The 20,598-nt window shown below is 38.4% G+C and overlaps 3 protein-coding genes across 3 annotated transcripts; 1 reads left to right on the top strand and 2 right to left on the bottom strand.

Annotated features, from left to right (window-relative positions):
* Window positions 1-284: 284 nt before the first annotated feature.
* Window positions 285-4,756, top strand: LOC138909919 (uncharacterized). The gene is made up of 3 exons (XM_070201136.1): window positions 285-509; window positions 681-818; window positions 4,565-4,756. Exons 1-3 carry the CDS (start codon window positions 285-287, stop codon window positions 4,754-4,756), a joined length of 555 nt encoding a protein of 184 aa, XP_070057237.1.
* Window positions 4,757-6,261: 1,505 nt separating this feature from the next.
* Window positions 6,262-9,058, bottom strand: LOC138909918 (uncharacterized). The gene is made up of 6 exons (XM_070201135.1): window positions 8,899-9,058; window positions 8,537-8,808; window positions 7,977-8,407; window positions 7,575-7,866; window positions 7,158-7,401; window positions 6,262-6,413 (listed from the first exon to the last, which is right to left on the bottom strand). Exons 1-6 carry the CDS (start codon window positions 9,056-9,058, stop codon window positions 6,262-6,264), a joined length of 1,551 nt encoding a protein of 516 aa, XP_070057236.1.
* Window positions 9,059-17,844: 8,786 nt separating this feature from the next.
* LOC138909917 (uncharacterized) lies at window positions 17,845-19,074 on the bottom strand. Its single transcript, XM_070201133.1, has 3 exons — window positions 18,961-19,074; window positions 18,117-18,693; window positions 17,845-18,068 (listed from the first exon to the last, which is right to left on the bottom strand). Exons 1-3 carry the CDS (start codon window positions 19,072-19,074, stop codon window positions 17,845-17,847), a joined length of 915 nt encoding a protein of 304 aa, XP_070057234.1.
* Window positions 19,075-20,598: the final 1,524 nt, after the last annotated feature.

Genomic DNA, 20,598 nt, shown 5'->3' with positions numbered 1-20,598 from the left:
ATATCCACGAGATTTTTCAACTTCATGGCATGCTGATATCCATTATCTCTGACTGGGACACGCAGTTTACATCGCACTTTTAGAGAGCCATACATTCTGAGTTAGGCACACGGGTTGAGTTGAGTACATCATTTCACCCATAGACGGACGGGCAGTCCGAGCGCACTATTTAGATATTAGAGGATATGCTTCATGCCTGTGTTATGGATTTCGGGGGTTCTAAGGATAAGTTCTTGCCGCTTGCAGTGTTCTCCTGCAATAACAATTATTAATCAAGTATTCAGATGGCTCCTTATGAGGCCATGTATGGGAGACGATGCCGTTCTCCAGTTGGTTGGTTTGAGCTGGGTGAGGCTAGGTTGTTGGGCACAGATTTGGTTCGAGATGCCTTGGAGAAAGTCAAGTTGATCCAATATCGGCTTCGTACAGCACAGTCTAAGCAGAAGACTTACGCCGATCATAGAGTTCGTGATATTGCATTCATGGTTGGAGAGAGGTTTTTGCTCCAGGTTTCACCCATGAAGGGATTGATGAGGTTCAGGAACAAGGGGAAGTTGAGCCCTAGGTATATTGGTCCTTTTGAGATCCTTGAGAATGTGGGAGAGGTGGCCTACAAGCTTGCATTACCACCCAACTTATCTGCAGTTCACCCGGTGTTCCATATTTCTATTCTCTGGAAGTATCACAGTGATCCATCCCACATTTTAGACATCAGCTTAGTCCAATTGGACAATGGCTTGACTTATGTTGAGGAGCCAGTGGCCATCTTTGACAGACAGGTCCGAAAGTTGAGGTCAAAGAACATTGCTTCAGTAAAGGTAATGTAGGGGTCAACCAGTCGAGGAGGCGACTTGGGAGACCGAGTATGATATGCGTAGCCATTATCCTCATCTTTTCATCACTTCAGGTATGTCTCTATACTCATTCGAGGACTAATGTTTATTTTAAGAGGGGGAGGATGTAATGATCCGACCGGTCATTTTGAGTATTTTATTCCTTTTCCCCTAGTTATTTCCTCCTCTATGTTAAATTATAGATATGTGACTTGTCGGGGTGATTGGTTTGGTTTCGGGTGAATTTCGTAGTGAATTGGGACACTTAGTCCCTAAGTTGGGAGCTTAAGTTGAAATAGTCGATCGGAGTTTGAATTTTTTGTAGACAACTCCGGAATGGAGTTTTGATGATTTTGATAGCCCCATATGGTGATTTTGGACTTAGGGGTATGTCCGCATATTGATTTGGAAGTCCGTAGGTCGTTTCGACTTGAATTGGCAAAAATTTGAAAGTTGAAGGTTTGGAAGGTTGAGAGGTTTGACCGAGAGTTCACTTTGTCGATATCAAGGTCGGATTTTGGATCTGGGAGTTGGATCTGTTGTGTCATTTATGACTTATGTGCAAAATTTGAGCTCATTCGGAGTTGGTTTGATATGATTCGGCATTAGTTTTTGAAGTTAAATGTTCATGGATTCTATAGGTTTGAATTGTGGTGTGATTCGTAGAATTGATGTTGTTTGATGTGATTTTAGGCCTCCAGTGGGTCTATTATGTGTTTTGGGACTTGATGCTATGTTTGGACGGGGTCCCGGAGGCCCCGGGCATGATTCAGATTGATTCAGGTCCATTTTGGACTTAGAAGGAATTGTTGTTGCAGCTGAGTTTCTAGTGTCATCGCACTTGTGGTATGCTTGGGCGCAGGAGTGGCTTGGACATCACAGATGCGAAGGAGGCTGGCTAGGGAGAAGGCAGTAGGTGTGGACACCTGGGCGCAGGTGCATACCCGCAGAAGCGGCAAATATCTGTAAAAGTGGAGATTTGGTGAGCCTTGAGGGACCGCAGGTGCGGTGGACTCTCCGCAGAAGTGGACTTGTTGGAGCGAAGGCAAGATCGTAGAAGTGGTCCCGCAGGTGCGCTTGGTCTGGTGCCTAAGTGGAATCCGCAGGTGAGGAAATTTAGCCGCAAGCGGAGTCGCAGATGCGACGGTGAGGCCGCATGTGCGGAATACCTTGGGTGAAATTGTGGAGATCGCTGGTTTTGTTCCATTTTTCATCTTTTGGGTTAGAGAGCTCGATTTTGGGTGACTTTGGAGGGGATTTTCACGTATTGGATCGGGGTAAGCGTTTTTGACTGGGATTTGCTTATTATTCATGAATCCATCATTGTTTTCATCATTTAATAAGTGTTTGAGTTGGATAAATTGGGGATTTTTGTGGAAACTTCCTAAACTATAAATTGAGGATTTGAAGGTCGATTTGAGGTCGGAATTGGATAATTTCAGTATGGTTGGACTCGTTATCGAATGGGTGTTCATATTTTGTAAGTTTGGTCGGGTTCCGAGTTGTGAGCTTGGGGTTGACCTTTTGATTTTCTTTAAAGATTGTAACTTTATTATCCAAAATAGTTTCCTATGGTTTGTATTTGTGGTATTTAGTTATTTTGGCTAGATTCGAGCCGTCCAGAATTGGATATTCACGAAATAGGCTTACTAGTGGGTTGATTTAGCTTGTTTGAGGTAAGTATCTTGCCTAACTTTGTGTGGGAGAACTACCCCTTAGGATTTGGGTTGATTGTGCTATTTGTGTTATGTGAAAGCCGTGTACGCAAGGTGACGAGTGGGTACATGGGCTATATGTGGTAATTGACCGATTTAGGCTATTTAGACTCTTTTCGTAACTTTAATTTAATTGTCATAACATGTTATACCTTTCATTGTTAGCCTACCCTTACATGTGTTACTCTACCCTTACATGTTTTATTTGCCATTGTTAATACTTGTTCCACCTCTTACTTGTTATTTTGCTCTTGTATGCTTTAGTCGTAGTTATTGCCTTCCTTATTGTCTTGTTACTTCTTTAATTGTTGAATTGCTTACTTGAAGTTGTTATTTCATGGAATATGTTCTTGTTGAGTTATTTGTGTTGAAGTTGTAAAAGCCGTTATAACATTGAGGCGAAGTTGTTAATTATTGAGATATCTTTCTTGTTGAGCTATTAACTTTTATTTTGTAATTATTGAGATTCTTGTTCTCATTGTGGTTGAGTTGTGGGCTATATGTTGTGAAAACTTCGGTATTGATGATTCTTGGCAAGGTGTGGCATATGGGCACTTGTGGTGGATGTTATTGTATTGTGATATTGATGCACATGCGGCCGTATAAGGATAGGGGTTAATTATCATGCGGCGGCATAAGGTGAGATTTATGTGCATATTGCAAGTAAGGGAATTACTTAAAGTCACGCGGCGACATAAGGTGGGCTAAAGTGGTGTAGCTATTTCGGAAAAAATATTTTCAAAACTATCTAAATGTACGGCTCATGCGGCGGTATTAGGAAAGATTGTGATTGTGATTGTGAAATGAGGTTTTGAGGCGCTACCTCGGTTGTGATTCTTGATGTTATCTCTCATTTACCTCACTTCTATTTGTTTGCATTGTTTCTTGATGTTCTTATTATGTGTTCCTTCCTTGTTGCCTTTATTGCTTTAAATTCAGTTGTAGCTTATTGCTGTATTGCTTTATTGCCACTATTTCCTCGTTTTCATTATTAGACTATACTATACTTATTCTATTTTTCTTATTCTAGTAGGTGTCTTGACTTGGCCTCGTTACTACTCTACCGAGGTTAGGCTTGATACTTACTGGGTACCATTGTGGTGTACTCATACTGTTTTTCTATATATTTTTGTTCAGATCCAGGTACCTCAACACATGCTAGGCATTAGTAAGTGGATCATTCAATTCGGAGACTTCAAGGTATACCTGCCCGGTGTTCGCATGCCTCGTAGTCACATTCTGTCCTTAATTTGCTACTGATTACTCTTTATCTAGACAATGTTGTACTAGAGATTTTACAGTATTTTCCTATAGATCTTATGACTCAGTTCCACCAGATTTTGTGAGTTATTGTCAGCTGCACTATTGAGTTCTATTACGATAGATTTTTTAAATTAATATAAACTAAGTTGTGTGCTTAGTGGTGGTTTTTATTAATAATAAGAACAAAATATAAAAAATTATCAAGAGGTCTCACAAAGTGAAGAAAACTAAAGCGCGAATTTACGTCAATCCTATTACCAAAGCTAAGCATCATACTCAACATTCATAGTACATACTGAGTTAACACGACTTGCATATGAAGAACCAAACGTAACCAAATGTTTGCATTATGCATATCGTCCCAAGAGAGCCCCATATACTGGAATATTACACAAATGATATTGAGCTTGAGCACTGCAAATCCAAGCTGATTAGTTGCTTCAATTGGTGCCTGGGGTTAGAATTCATACAATGTAGAGTCAAAATGACAGTTGGGCCATACGCAAATATGCATATGCACACTATCTATCTCCATGCCACCCTATTGTTCTTGTGACTTTGAATGACCAATTCGTGCTTGTAGAATATAGGACTTGTAGAATATACGCGGGTACTCCTCCAAATGATGCTCAAACAACCCGTAAAATGAGTCCAAATCCCATGTCCCAAGTATACACTTCTGGGTAGAGTGAGTCTCCTGTGTGCTCCAACAATCAATGTTCTTTCATGAACCTTGTTGTCACCTGTTTGTAGATTCTCCAAGAAGCAGAGAATGTTAAGGCAATCATGCATTTTAGTGTTCTTCTCCCCTTCATACCAAAACTGGTACATAATAGCCCAGTTTGGCATATTTGTGTGAGGCTGCCTCGACTGTTTGCTTCTTCTCTTTTTGAGCTGGACTATGCAGTGGTTGCACCTATTGAAAATGAGCATCGAGGATGCTGATACCACCTGAATAGGCTTGACCAAAACATAAAATCCAGCTCTAATCACAGTACCTACAAAACAACAAACTATGTTAGTATAAAAAATCTTCTTACTGTCCTCCATATGGATTTGAGTAAGAAGTAGAATGTAATCTCCTTCTCGAGTTGGCTTCCCATACTCAAACCTTCCCTTCACTATAGGAATCATCCATATCATTCTTCTATTCTCCCAGATCATAATCATGTAGAGTTTGGCATGGTTGTTCGTAGTATAAAAAGCCCTCCTACTCTCCTCCAGCAGGATTTGAGTAGAAAGTGAAGTGTGTTCTCCAAAGCCTGTGTCCATCACCTTATCTCGAGTACACTTCATCCTCCTTCCCCTTACTATAATGTTTAGCCCCTTCATCTTCTTTCCTGCATTCCTCATAATCATCTAGAGTTTGGCTTATCTGTTATTACCCTAATGTAGGGTATTTGGAGTTTGTCACTGTTCAAAATCTTCTTTCCTTGAGTATCTAATTCCTTAAATGAATTCACTTGAATCCTGCCATGTTGTTCTATAGCCTGATTGGCATGGTGATCTGCAAGTTTATTCCCCTCTCTCATCACATGTACTACTTGGAAAACCCCTCCAGCCAGTAATCTTTTGATCTCCTCCACCTGATTGACAATGCTCCATGGTGGTTCCCAAACCTCCTCCAGTACATTCCCCATGAATAATGAGTCAGTATCAATCAAACATGGAGGGAACTGGACATTAAATATGTACCTTAGTGCCTCCAAAATTGCCTTAGCTTCTGCTATGTTATTGGTTACATATTCAAGTTCATCTGCCTGGGCATAAATTAGGTCACCATCACCATCCCTAATACAGAATGCATGAAGCTCCCCAATTATCCCCTCTACATGCACCATCAGTATTACATTTGATCCACCCCACCGGAGGGAGTTGCCACAACACTTTTGTATACTTCAACTTAGGGACATGTTTCATTAGTTTGTCATGCAAATTCGGCCAGTTGGTTATGACTCCTGAAAAACTTGGTCTTCTCACCTTTACCAACATATATATATCCTTTGAGATTAGGTACATCAACCTATTGATAGATGTGATCTTCCCATGCATGCCTGAATTTCTTCTCTTCCAAAGATGACATGCAATTAGGCACGGAATGGCATGATACACAGCTTTCAAACTTGTATTAACTGGCCTTCTCCACCATTCATTAATGACTTGTACTAACTGTTTTCTTCTATGTTGATCCATGCAGGTGAAGAGAAGTATCTCTAAAGAAATCTGGGTACTGGAGACTTAAAAAACACGTGGGGAAGTATTTCTTCTTTTGGAAATCTACAACACCAACATTTGGAGGTTCTAAAATAGCCTAGCCTTAAGAAGAAATCAACTAGAGGCAATTTAGCTTTCCACAATCTCCACATAAAGAAGGAAACCTTGAATGGAAACCCTTTCACCCAAAAGAACTTATATAACTTGCTTTCTTACCTTCTTCTCCTTACATATTGCTAAGCAGATATTTTTGTGAATTGTCCTTTAGTTTCAAGCTTCCACCATGGCCTATCATTTAAATCACATGATGGTGGTGTCTCAGCTATCTCACTTGGCAGTAGCTCCCTTAGAGGCACAACATTCCATTCTCCTTTTTCCACAACCTCATCTACATGCACTATAAACTTATCACACCAATGGTATGGCCAGAAGCATGATAAAGAGCTCCAAGACTAGACCAGTTGTCATACCAAAAGTGAGCATTACCCCTTTTTAGTTGCCACCATATTTGATGCTCAACTTTATCTCTCATTTGAAGTATCTTCTTCCAAACTTGAGATCTACCTCTCCAAATTACCAACACTTCATTCATCTTCTTGCAGTACTTATTCCTCATGAATGTAGACCACAATGTATACTTAGTTCTATATTTTCACCAGAGCTTTGCAAAAAGTTCTTTGCAAACATCATGTAGGGATCTAAAACCAAGTCCACCCTCATCTTTAGGTAAGCACAAAGAGTCCCAAGCAGCCCAATGTCTTGCCCTACCATTTCAGAGTTATCCAGTAGAACCTAGCAAACATCGTATGTAGCTGATTAATGATATTTAAGGGGGGATTCACCGCTGACAAGAGGTAGATTGGCATGCTCTCAAGCACATGTAAGATTAAAACAGCCCTACCTCCAATAGATAGCAGCTTTCCTTTCCACGATTGTAATCTCTCCTGTACTTTAAATATGATGCACTTATAAAAATTCTTCTGCCTCCTACTGTAAAATATTTGACAGCCCAGGTATGTAAAGGGAAATTGCTTTCTTTGGAATTCAGTAGTTAGATGCACTGTATTGGCTTCTTCTTCGGGAACATTTTCATGCATATAAAAAGCTAACTTCACCTTGTTAACTTTCTAACCTAAAGCTGCTTCATATTCCTCTAGTACATTCATGATCAATTGGATTGCGCCACAGTGAGAAGAACTGAAAATGATAATGTCATCAGCATATGAGAGGTAATTGATATTCTGACTCCATTTTGGCATTCCAAACCCTATGAAATTAGGGTTGTCAAAGAAAGTATCTAAATCACTACCAAGTACCTCTGCTACCAATAGAAATAATGTAGGAAACAATGGATCTCCTTGCTTTACACCCTTTGACTATTTGAAGAAACCATTTAGCTGGCCATTTAGCAGTACTGAATACCGATTGTTTGAAACTAATTTGAATACATATCAATGAATATTTACGCAAAACCCATCTGCCTCAACACTTTTGTCAAAAACAACCATGAAACCCGATCATATGCTTTGGCCATATCTAGTTTTATCACCACATTGGATGGCTTGCCTCTCTTCCTTATGTCAGTAATAATTTCCTGTGTTAATAAGATGTTCTCCACAATACTCCTTCCTTTTACAAAACCTACTTTATTTGGATAAATAAGAGTAGGCAACAAGTCCACCAATCTCTCATGAATCACCCTAGAGATGATCTTGTTTGAGAAAATGCTCAAACTAATTTGTCTCATATCTGAGAAGGTTGTAACATTCTTCTTCTTAGGCAACAACACAAGATTTGTGTGTTTAATGAATTTAGTTAGCTCAGAACCACAAAAGAATGACCTAACCATATTTAAAACATCATCACCAATAATATCATAGCTAGCTTGATAGAACTTTCTAGTGAATCCATCAGCACCACTGGCACTATCCCCATTCAAGCAAAAAACTACAAGCTTGACTTCCTCCAATGTTGGTTCTGCCAACAGTCTAGAATTTGTTCATCAGTGACCATCTTGGGAACAGGGTTCACTATGTCAAAATCTGTTGGAATCCTCTTCTCAGTGAATTGAGCTTGAAAGAAATCCACTGCCTCCTTAGTCATCTCTTCCTGTGACTCAATCCAATAACCATTATTATAAAGAATTTTGGACTCTTGCAGCCTCTTCCTCTTTCCTTTGAGATGAGCATGAAAGAATTTAGTGTTCCTATCTCCATCTTTGAACCACTGCATTCCTACTTTTTGCCTCCAAAATTCCTCTTCTAAGTGGTAGTACCTGGTAAGATCAGCTTCCACCTTATGCAATTTGGCTCTATTTTGAGTTGTTAAATGAAGCTCAAACTCAATCTCATGAACTTTAATCACATCCTCTAAGGCAGCAATCTATTTGAAAATATCACCAAATATTTCTTTGCTCCAAGCTGCCAATGTTATCTTCACGTTCTTCATCTTATTTTGAAACACTATGAATGGACTACCCATATAATCTTACTGCCAATTCTCCTTAACTACCTTTAATAAAGAATCATGCTTTGTCCAGAAGTTAAGAAACTTGAATGATTTTCTAACTTGTACAGTATTAACATTGTAGGATAATAAGAGAGGAGCATGGTCTGATCCATACTTGATCAAATGCTCAACCTCCAGTGCTGGGAATAAATCTTGGAACTGTTGATTAGCCAGAAACCTGTCTAGCCTCTTGCATATGCAGTCAATATCTGACCTCCCATTCCACCATGTATAAAGACTCCCTTTGAATCCAAGATCATACAATGTACATATGCCTACACAATGAGCAAAGTCCACAACTTCACTCAAGTATACTGGAAGGCCACCGTACTTTTCTTCCTCCTATAAAAAAATATTGAAATCACCTCCTACAAGCCAAGGAGATTCCATGTCTGAAGCTAAATGATACATAGAATTCCAGAGTTCAATTCTCTCCACTGCATCACATTTAGCATATACAAGTGTAATAAATAATTGCTTCCCTAGACTTCTATGAAACAACTTTAGAGTTAGTTGTTGTTCCATATTGTCACGCCCCAAATGTGGAGAGGCATAGCCGGCACCCGGTGCCATACTCGGCCCGAGCGTACCACTCTGTAACTATAAAGTCTGGAGGGGTAGCCCTCAACTTTTGCCAGCGAGTCCTACCTATAAGCTAACAATACTAGTTAATGCCGATGAGGCCATATTCTGAATTATCTAAAAATGACGTCTACAAATAACAATACCAAACTGGACATCTACATAGTGCTGGCAAGGCCACAATACTGATATATAAAATGTACATGACTCGTCTACAAGCCTCTAGACATAACTGAATTGTATCATGGTTGGGACAGGGCCTCGACCTAACCATCAAACCTGTATGTATATATAAAATGGACTCCAAGGTCTAAACCTGGTAATTCCAAGGGAATAGAGCTTACCAACCAAGCTGATGTTTGGCTCTGTTTATTGGGAAGGTCTATCTAGCTGTCTATCAGGACCTGCAGGCATGAAATGTAGTGTCCCTGGTAAAAGGGATGTCGATACAAAATAATGTACCGAGTATGTAAGGCAATAGAATAACTGAAAGTTTAGACTCAACTGATAATATAATAATTGAAAGTAATTGGGTGTCAAAGATAATTTGAAGATATGCTTACCTACTGATACTGACTTAACTCTCTCAATATAGTAAGGCTCGGTATGTGTAACTGCTCTACCATAGTAGGCTCGTTCATAGGTGCTCGGCCATACTAGGCTCGCTCATAGGTGCTCGGCCATACTAGGCTCGCTCATAGGTGCTCGGCCATACTAGGCTCCATATCTCGGCCATTCTGGGCTCGCTCATAGATGCTCGGCCACAGTAGGCTCTGTATATACCTTAGCATCTAATCAGAGGTTGCCCAATAGGGGCCTGCCCACCCATTATAACTTGATGGTGGTGAAAATACTATAGTACTGCCCAATAGGGGCCTGCCCACCGATTATAGCTTGATGATGGTAAAAATACTATATATATATATATATATATATATATATATATATATATATATAACTGGAAGAAGACAATAGTTAACTGAATATAAAGTCCCGATAATGGAGTATATGATAACTTATGAGACTAAGGTAATGTACATAAATAAGGAATACGAACTTCTCATTATGTCTCGTTATCAAACACATGTAGTTACGTTATCATGACAAAATGAAGGAAAGGTTTAGCCTTAACATACCTTAACCCCAACTCAACTCAATCTATCATAGCATAAGGAGATTCGAAATCTGTGCTGAGTAAAGGCTAAGTCTGTAACTTAAACTAGTAGTTCTTTTACATAAATTCGACAGCATATCCCCTGTAATAAGGACCTCCTCCAATACCATATACCAACAAAAACAACCAGAGCAATCAAGAAACAAATAAGTATCAATAACAAGACACCATATAACAACAACAAGTCACAACTACTTCACGACGAGCGGCAAGTTCCGATTTGAACTCGTATACCCCATATCACCCCTTATAGACTTCTTACTTTAATTTAACAGTATCATTAACTTGATAATGAAGTCATTCATCAATTATTCCAGCCTTATACCATATATTTGTAACAAAGAAAATAATCCACAACTCCAACTATCATCAATTAGCAACTTTATTCACTAGTTGATGTGTAGTCCATCCATTTAACTTAATCAACATCAAGATTACCTTATGCACATAAAAGAACACAATATACTTACCTCCTACAATATCTCAAGTCTAAATCCAATCTCAAGTTTCATATGTTTCTTTCATAAATTCACTTGATAAACATAAAGACATGCATAACAACAGAAACCATATCATAATCAAGTTATTTTCCCCAATTTCCATCCATAACAACATATATATATATACATATATATATATATATATATATATATATATATATATAGAGAGAGAGAGAGAGAGAGAGAGAGAGAGAGAGAGAGAGAGCCTTAAAATAACCCAACAAAAGATAACAACATCTCTTCCCCTTTCAAGTGCTATCTTGTAATCTTTCACTCCAACACAACAACCAACATGTAATTAACCTTAAAACCCATCAAAAGGATGTTAAACATACCTTAGGAAGTATATAAAATTCGAACCCTAAGATTAACTTAGCTCACCATCATCCTTATTCACATCACAACATCATAGAGAGGTTATTCTTCACCCTTGGCTAACTTTGATGTTGATTATTGTGTATTTTTTTGGAATTTGTTTGGAGACTTTGGGGACCTGTTTGGGACGGTTTGGAGAGTGTGAGGATGGAAGTAGGTCGAAAAATGAGCAAAGCTCATCCCAAAAATGAGATAAAAATAGGTGAAGGTCGGCCACCGACCAAGTGGATCCCATAAGGGCTGCCTGTGCGGTCTCGCGAAAATTCAAATATCTCTCTATTCCAATGTCATATGGATAAACGGTTTAATGATTTGGAAATTAGACTCATATATATTCAATTTTGTAGGTGTATCATCCTGTAATTTCAAGTATATTTGGAGAAAAGATCAGATACATTTGACCTAATTTTCAGCACATTATGAATGTAACTTGTGATGACCTTTGCCAACTTTTGTTCCACAACTCGCTTGACTTCAAAACATAACCACGACTATCATATGAATAAAATAACTCATAAAATAACCTCCTTATCATGTTAAGCACTATAGTCTCACCCCAAAGGTACATGTTATAACACTCCCAACTTGTCGACTTTCGACGAAACTTATTTTCTTCAATTCGTTTAGCTTATAAGCCTTCCAACCCTTGTCATCCATGATCTTAAATATTTGTAACCTCTAAGGTAATATGGCTAACATACTTTACGTACTTTCAAAGATGATCTCATTTCTGAGCTTACATCAATTGACTTACGACGTACTCTCACATACGAAAACATGGGGTCTAACATCATTGTCCCCTTTGGAACATTCGTCCTCGAATGTTGACTGATGCGCATAACAGTCTCATAACCTATAGCTTTTTTGAATACTATAATATTGTCCTTTCCATCTCGGCTTCTATTCTGTGACTAAATCCAAAGGCTAGGGCATTCCCTCTTTAGGCTTTTTTCTCACACCACGACTTGTGGTCGGAATTCTTCCAATCTAGTAATTGTTGCTACCTTCTGTCATGCAGCATGTACGACTTTGTCCTTGTATGTGCACCAATACAACTCTTCTCTCCTTTTTCCTCCAGCTATTAGCCAATTTTTAGGTCTCACTTTGGGAACATATACAGAACTATGACAAGCTGTCCCTCTTGGCATCTATAGGTGTACTGAAGTTCTTTGCTCGGTACTTTGTCGAACTTACGACTATTGCTATATCTTATTTCATAGCCTCGGTTATCTATTCTTATGACTTTACTACATCTAGGTAGGTTATAATATACCATAACACTTACTTCGATTTATTATTACCAAGGTTTGCTACCCAACTCCAGGTTACTCTCTCACTGTTTATCCTATATGTGTAAATCTACGTCCTTTAATGCTTCCTTATTACTGTTCATCTAAACAATGACATCATAATCTCCTCTCATACTTTGGAACTTTTTTCCATCTATTATTGATTCACCTTAATGTTGATCTATAATCTAGCACTGATAACTAGAAACCTCTTATGTAATACACTGTCACTAGGGCTCACGTCTTATCGAGGAACATCTGAAGTGATTTGCCTGATCCACCTAGGGACGATATTATACTTCAATAACCATATTTCATGGCATCCCGACATGGTTCATCTTATGGGGCGTATTCTAATCCCGTGCAATTCATCAAATCCTTTTTCTTTGAATCATTACCCAATCAAAGGCCTAAACGTTATCCTCTTATCTATCACAATTACACCGTTATTCAATTACCAGGGCATCATTTCATCTCTTCTAAATGCTCCTAGTCTTAGTCTCTTCCGAGTTCGTTCAGGCTATACTGAGCTTTCTATAACTTACGGAAACCATCAACTCTCTTGTTTTGATGGACTTAATCTCGACACCTTACCTATCATCGTCACGTTCTCACTCACTGTTTCTTATTCTTACTCTTGTCTACCTAAAACCTTGTCGCTCAACCATACTTTAGCTTGCGACCTACAAATATCTATTTAAACTACTCGCCACCTTCCTTTAACTTACTAACACCATAGATTTCCTTATGTTGTACTGGAACCTTAAGCGAAATATCACATCGTCTTTAACTCTTCTTTACTCTCTTAACTAGACCTATCGGTACCTAGAAACCATAAGGTGGAAGATATGCTACTGACGACACCACTATCATTTCTGGATATTGAATCACGGTGCTTCTAGCCCTCTATCTGAAGTCTGGACTATTCACAATCTTCTTCACTTGAGTATCTTGTACCTTCTTTACCTTTACCTTTCTTACCTTTAAATCTTGCATTGTATCTTTTGTCACTTTCATAACGTCCCTTCCACATAGGTGGAATTCAGGTCCACACCTTAAAGTTTTACTATAATACTTGCACCTCAAGTGCATACACAATCCGACGGGAGCTTCATACTGACTTCTTATGAGGGTGGTACTCTTCTAACTGGCTTTATCATAGAGCTGTTATAGAATATGGTCGTTGTACTATCTCTCTTGTACCTTTACTATTAATGGTGATTCTGCAATGTTCTGAGTCATGATTACAATAATCATATGGATCTAATAATCGAATTCCTGATTTACTTAGCTATTGTAACTCTCGAGCTTCCTCTTCCCTCTTAGACTTTATGTAGGCTTAAGCTATTTTCCAATATGTGGCTCAGGGTATTAGAGATTATATTAGCCTTTTGTGGATGCTATGTAACATCTATGTTATAGTCTTCTAACAATTCAAGCCTTTGTTTGTGAGGTGGACTCAATTCTTTCTTTTAACTTATACCGTAGTCTCCTATAACTGTAAGAATGTCATTATATATGTCACATGGATAATACTCTGAAATCATAGGTTTGATCATAACGTAACTAACTCTGGGTCATATATCGATTAATTCCTTTCGTGCTTTCTCAACTGTCTTTAAACGTAAGCAATTAATTTTCCTGGTCGTTCTGCCACTTGTTGCATGAATACTTGGCTTATCTTAGTGCCACACATACTAGAATTTCGTGTAACTTGTATGATCTCTTCCCATTCATTAGTCACGATAGGTGCCCCTTTCTTATGGTGTGCATACAATGTTGTAGTGATACTGTTGTTACATGACCATTTCTCCTTCAAGTTACTATGCTTAGTTTAAAGCCTTCTTCCTTATTCCTCAGCTAGTCTTTAATTGTAGTACTTAGGGAAGACCCTCTGACTCTTGTAAAGCTGCAAGCATATTACATCATATAAACGACGAAATGTTTTATCTTCTTACTCGCCTAACTGCAAGCATATTACATCGTATAAACGACGAAATGTTTTATCTTCTTACTCGCCTATAATTATCCTTAGTTACTTACCTCTGCGCCCCTGTGCTTGTAGGCTTGCTTCTAAACTAAAATTTGACTGTCTCCCCAATGGCACTCTCTTTTATTTCTGTAACACTTATACGGTACCTTTAACTACCCCAGCTCCTATCTGAATATTTCTCAAGGATTACAATATCATATCTACGAGATTGAATTCCCTATGCTGGTGTTCACTATATTTATCTTTCACGGTCTGCTGGTTTATTTGTATCCTCTTGTCCAGCCATAACTAGGCTCTTCCTGAATCAACTACTAACTACTCGTTGGTCCATTCTCATATGTATATTCTGTGTATTCTCTCTTGGCTTATTTCTTTTGTCTTAACTTACCCCTCTCACTGACTCCTTATGTATCACGTGTCCATTCATACTTATTTATCAATAACATACTGGCCGGGAACCCTTACTGCCTCTCCCCGACATCGTGCTTGCATAATATTCTGGAGTCGTAACATATCTGTAGGATCTGAATTAATGCAATCTCATTCCTTTCTCCTTTTTACCGCATTCTTCCTTTACTATTCCATAGTAACATGAACCACTTAACTCCAACTTAATACCATATCACACCATCTTCCCCCCTTTAGGGGAGTACTAACATTTAATGCAATGAAGATTTACCTATAAATACTTTACTTCTTCATCTTAGTCGTCTTTTCATGTCTTCAATGACTCTTACTGGCCTTGTGATAAGCCTTATGTACCATGGATAACTGAATTTCTTATGCGCGAGGGTGACACCTAGTGTAATTGGCACACTTAGTCCCTTAAGTTTAACTCTGCTCACACTACTTTCTTTAGGAAAGCGTCTTCCTGAATGACCTTCTATTGTTCATTCTATTATTGTCGGAATGCGATCTCTAAAATTCTCTTGATGTCGACTATTATTAAATCTTCTAATCCCTAATTCATATTCAATTTATCTTGTTCACTAGCCCATGCTGATTTTTATTACTCTAGGGGGTCTAACTTAGCCTTCTGGTAAACACGTTGGAGTCACCAACTCATTTTTCGAAGTGAGGATATAACTTTATGGCTTATACTCTTTTATAGTCTTAAGGCCTATCTACTTTTATCTTTTCTTTTACTTGTTTATAGACTCTGTTATCTTGCCATATTTTGATTTACCGTTATTAGACATTTATCATATCTTACTCATAATGCTTCATTTACTCTCTTCTTATTCTCCCGCTAATATCTCTATCTATTACCTTATTATGAAAACTTCAAGAAAACATTCTTTCGCTTTTAGCTCCCCTTGCACCATCTCACTGACTCTTCGGGTCGCCTAACATTCTCGTTTTACTAGGGGCGGAAGTCATACAAAGGTAAATATTCACCCCTTCTAGGATTCCAGTGCCTATCTTCTAAACTTTCTGAATATTCTAGTATTCATATATGACTGGACTATTCTAGAGTGCACCATCTAGGTCTCTCACAAGGAGAAATATTACCACGTTTGCAATATCCTTAGGAAATGTTAGCTAACGGTAACAATCTATCCACCATTTTGGGTTACTCTAACCCCAGTTGAATTTTGATATCCCATCCTCCTCTTAAACTATATATGTTAGCTCCTATAGGGCATAACTGGGATGGGTTTGGTCAATTGTATATATCTCTGTTACTATTGAAAGTCAGTCAGAATGCTTATATTTCTCTTTGCCTGAATTGTAAGTACTGATAAATTTCACTAATTGGGTACCTCGTACCCTTCTTCACCTTGCTTCTTTTACTTGTTGAAACTTATATCTACCTTCTGATTCTCTTATTGCTTTTTACCATATGGGTGGATTAGCTATTCATGCCTTAGGGATCCTTATCAAGAAGCTTACACGTCTTAGTACACACATGATCTGCTGAAAACCTCACATTTACTCATCATAAGCATGATGCAAAATCGAGTTCCTCTGACTCAACTCTTCAATAGCCACATTAAATCTCTTACCAACTATCTTTATGGATGTATGTATCATTGTATTATGAATAAAATAGAATTTAGGAGTTTTAATTCTTATAATTGAGTTCTACCGCATGATCTAGAGTAAGAAGAATGAGTGATAGTCCTAAATGGCCTGTAGCCTCCTGCTTATTAGTGTGGTGCACAACATACCCATAAATAAGACTCTACTAGACATGACTTGTAGACTCCTAGGACAGAACTGCTCTGATACCACTTTGTAGAATCGAGGTCTAGACCTTGGAGTCCATTTTATATATAAAAGTTTGATGGGTAGGTCGAGGCCATATCCCAATTATGATACAGTTCAGTTATCTCTAGAGGCTTGTAGACGAGTTCTATATATTTTGTATATCAGTAGATGTGCATGGCGGCCTTGTCAGTCAGCACAGTTATATATATGAGCTTTTGGATATGTTTACACTCAGATAAGAGTGATATTATTTTTAGATGATTCGGAATATGGCCCCATCGACCTCGATTGGTATTATCAGCTTGCAGATAGGCCTTATCGGCCTAAGTTGAGGGATACCCCTCCACAGTTACATAGTGGTATGCTCACGCCGAGTATGGCACCGGGTGTCGGTCATGCCTCCCCAAGTTTGGGGTGTGACACATATCCATAACAATGTCTACATCAATATCTTCCTCAACAAAATCCCATATCTTGCCATTCATGTTTCCATAAGCAAAATAAATCTCTAGCTTTCTTCTATACTCTTCAAGCTTGTTAATATCTTTCCAAGGCTCCATCAATCCAATCAAATAGAAGTTGTACTTTCTATGAAGATTAAGTAACCTATTGAAAGCTTTTTGGGTGTTTATCGATCTCACATTCAAAATTAAAGCATTATCTGTAGGATTATTAATCGAGATCCCACTTCTCTTTGGTTGCACCCTTACAGGTATTGTCCTTTCCTTTTGTTTCCTTGCATGTTTCCCACTTGATATTTTAGTGTCAACACTCCTGGGTGATATACATCCATCACTGGCTACCTGTTGAAGGTTGGCCGTCATTGATTCTTCCTCAATATTTTCACCTAGGTCTTCATGTTCACCCTTGCCATCATCCACCACTTGCAGAGCCAAAAGATTTAGTTCATGATTTTTGGCTATCATTCCCAACTCCTTTTGGTCCCTATTATTAATGAGAATTCCCTTAGCTAATATTCAACTTGTAACACTAAAAGTTTTTCCAGCCAGAATTCCAAGATCATCAACTGCATTAGTCACAAATTGAATAGCGTTGTTACTTTGCCCATTTTAATGAATACTAGGCATTGTGGTGAGGCCAATTTGATCATGTGACTGTCTAGTAGTCTCCTACACCAGCATAGAACTCTGCTCAGTACCTTCTAATTCCTCTTGGATCGCCTTGAATTAAAGCTCATAAACATCTCCCAAGCTAGGGTTTACTGTAGCTGACCCTACAAAAATTACTGTTCCATTGAGTTTTGCCCTATTTCCTTCAGTTGTTTGATGTTTTGACCCCACTGTATCCTTTAATACCTCAACGTTATCATCTCCAGCCTGATCACCACCAGATAACTCCACCGGGTCACCTCCAACACTGGCCAAACATTGAACAGTGCCCTTAGGGTTTACTGTTCAATTGGTTGTCTGCTTAGCTGAAGCTTCAACTACTTGATCACCTTGTTTATTTCCTTCTTTATTTGTTACTTGATCATCTCCAAGTGATACCTTTTCTTGTCGCTTCGTAGAGCCTTGGCTGGTTTGAACCCTAGTTTGTGGAGCCCTAGGGTTTACTATAGCACTAGGGCACAAATTATCTTCCAGTTCCTCCTGTATGCTGCCCTTTTCCTCCTTGTTTCTAGAACTAGTTGGACCGTCCATCTTCTCTACTTCATCACTCAATAGGACTTCACCAGAATTAGCTTCATTAATAACACCATTATCTTCAGAATCCTCACATGATTGCGATGGGATATCATGGCATGAGTGATTAGTTGTGACATTAAGTTCCCTCAGCTCTTCCTTGCTTGTGCCAAACCTCCTGTGCACCCATTCTATTGTTGACTCTTTCTTACTTCCCTTCTCAATCCCAGTTACATTATGATTAGTTGAATTTTCCCTGACCGCAATTATAGTCCCATTCTTCTTAGGAGTAGTCTTCCCAGTAGATATAGGATTAGGATTTGTTGCCTTCTTTACCTCATTCTTTTCCCTACTCAATACTTTCTCCACATCTTCTTTCTTTATTTGTTTCTCCTTTTCAATGTCACCGTTCTCCAGAAATGCAAACTTATTTCTAGTTTGCAATGGCTCATTTGATTGTTGTTGATTTCCTGTAGCATCTTATGTCCCTTTCCCATTTGTTTCCTTCTTCTCCTGTATTGTCTCAGCAGAAATATTCCCATCGTTATCAATAATATAGCCTCTACTATCCCGTTGATACTTATTTTTCCTTCTTTGCATTCATTCATTCTTGGCAGTATTTGAAGTTGGCTTTCCCAGCATGTTACCACTTGTCAGTACCTTCGTAGAAGCTGCAGATGTCCCTACCACATCACTTTGTATTGTGATGGTCTTCTCCTTCTTCATAAAATTTGTTGTGCAGTTCTGAGTGAATAATCCAGCATTCACTCTCATTGTCCTTGTTTCTTATAAGTTTTACACTATTTAGGCATATAGTCGTACTTTATCTTAATACATTTTGACTCCTCTGGGCCAGTTTCATCCTCCTCCTCAATAATCTTGATTCTTTGAGGCAAAGTAGCTAACAAATTCACTTCAACTTTCACCTTAGCAGAACTAGGTTGTGTACCATTTTGAGTTGCTAAATCTACATGTAATGTCCTACCAACTGCATTGGCTAGTGAAAATACAAATTCCATACCAAAAACATTAGGAGGTAAGTAAAGAAAAGTTATCCAAGCAATGGCAATTGGCGTTTCCTCCTCCGGTTTCCATCATGGACTCCACTTTGTTCATCTTATCTGCCACATATCACCTTGAACCTTCAAATAAAAGGATGGCTTTTATAACAAGTGAATATAATCCTCCATTAACAATAATTTAATAAGAACATAGGTGTCCATAATCAAACCTATCGCAAATGGGCCTTTTAACTCACACTGTATGGGGATCACCTTCCTCAACTCTTGAATCATAGGTTTTCCATAAGAAAACTTACCCAGAACTGCTAAGTGTAATCCCTGCTGCACAATCAATTGTTTAACTTCAGTCTTCTTCCCTCGCATCATTGGTTCTCCATGTAAATATTCAACTAGTTTTAGGTTTGCGTTGGTTACTTGCATGGGAGAATTTAATGCTTGGGGTTTTAGAAGTTTTACGTAGTTTAATATTAAAATAGGGTTGGTTGGTGTTTGGAGAGACTGTATGGCGGTGAGAGATGACTGACCAACCTCCATAAGAGGCTGGCCAATGGCCGGCATGGCCATGGGAGAAGCAACGAGCAGTGAAGCCTCAATATAGCCCGAAATCACCAGAGCTAGGTCAAGCGGCTACTGATTAACTAAAACTATTACGATAGTTTAGATAGTTTAAATTTGAAATTTTATTATTATGTCCGCTATTTCTTTATGCATGTTAGGCTTACCTAGTCTTAATGACTAGATGCCATCATGACATCCTCCGATGGGAAATGTGGGGTCTTGACAGCCCAGAATTAAAAAAAGTCTCAGGTTTCATATCTCAATACCAAGAATAACTCAACAATCACAAACAATTATAACATATCAAATCTGTTACGGCGCGCAACCCGATCCCACCATATCATCATATGTTTATATCATAATCTGTCCTTATTCCTTCATATCATTTCAATACCTTTCAGTTCCGTTGCGGCGTGCAAATCGCTTCCCAAACAATTTCAAATGATCAACATGAACAATTCAACAATAGTATTTGCAAAATATCAACATAAAGAAGGTGAATATACAACACAGTAAAGAACCACAAAATAATCGGAGAATATCCAACATCTTGAAATTTTAAACTTTTCTAATTCATCAGTACAGAACAGTTTAAACAACTCACATAAGGGGAACAACATTATAGAGTGCACCAAATAATGTAAGAACAATAAAAGAAGGTAAAACATATGACAATTAAAATATATAATTAAGGCAAGTAGAAATATGTAGCAAATAA

Source organism: Nicotiana tomentosiformis, chromosome 4 (genome assembly GCF_000390325.3).
Source record: "Nicotiana tomentosiformis chromosome 4, ASM39032v3, whole genome shotgun sequence".
In the NCBI taxonomy this organism is placed as follows: Eukaryota; Viridiplantae; Streptophyta; class Magnoliopsida; order Solanales; family Solanaceae; genus Nicotiana; species Nicotiana tomentosiformis.
Note: the sequence above shows the minus strand (reverse complement) of the source record. Positions and strands in the feature narration are given on the sequence as shown.

Coding starts and splice junctions, on each gene's coding strand:
- LOC138909917 (XM_070201133.1), bottom strand. CDS start 19,074: ATGAGAGTGAATGCTGGATTATTCACTCAGAACTGCACAACAAATTTT. Junction 18,694..18,960: donor CATCTGCAGCTTCTACGAAG/GTACTGACAAGT, acceptor GACATTGAAAAG/GAGAAACAAATAAAGAAAGA. Junction 18,069..18,116: donor TAAAGAAGGAAATAAACAAG/GTGATCAAGTAG, acceptor CCAATTGAACAG/TAAACCCTAAGGGCACTGTT.
- LOC138909919 (XM_070201136.1), top strand. CDS start 285: ATGGCTCCTTATGAGGCCATGTATGGGAGACGATGCCGTTCTCCAGTT. Junction 510..680: donor GAGAGAGGTTTTTGCTCCAG/GTTTCACCCATG, acceptor ATTCTCTGGAAG/TATCACAGTGATCCATCCCA. Junction 819..4,564: donor AGAACATTGCTTCAGTAAAG/GTAATGTAGGGG, acceptor ACCTGTTTGTAG/ATTCTCCAAGAAGCAGAGAA.
- LOC138909918 (XM_070201135.1), bottom strand. CDS start 9,058: ATGGAACAACAACTAACTCTAAAGTTGTTTCATAGAAGTCTAGGGAAG. Junction 8,408..8,536: donor AGCATGATTCTTTATTAAAG/GTAGTTAAGGAG, acceptor ATTTTCAAATAG/ATTGCTGCCTTAGAGGATGT. Junction 7,402..7,574: donor GAGGCAAGCCATCCAATGTG/GTGATAAAACTA, acceptor TTCTTCAAATAG/TCAAAGGGTGTAAAGCAAGG.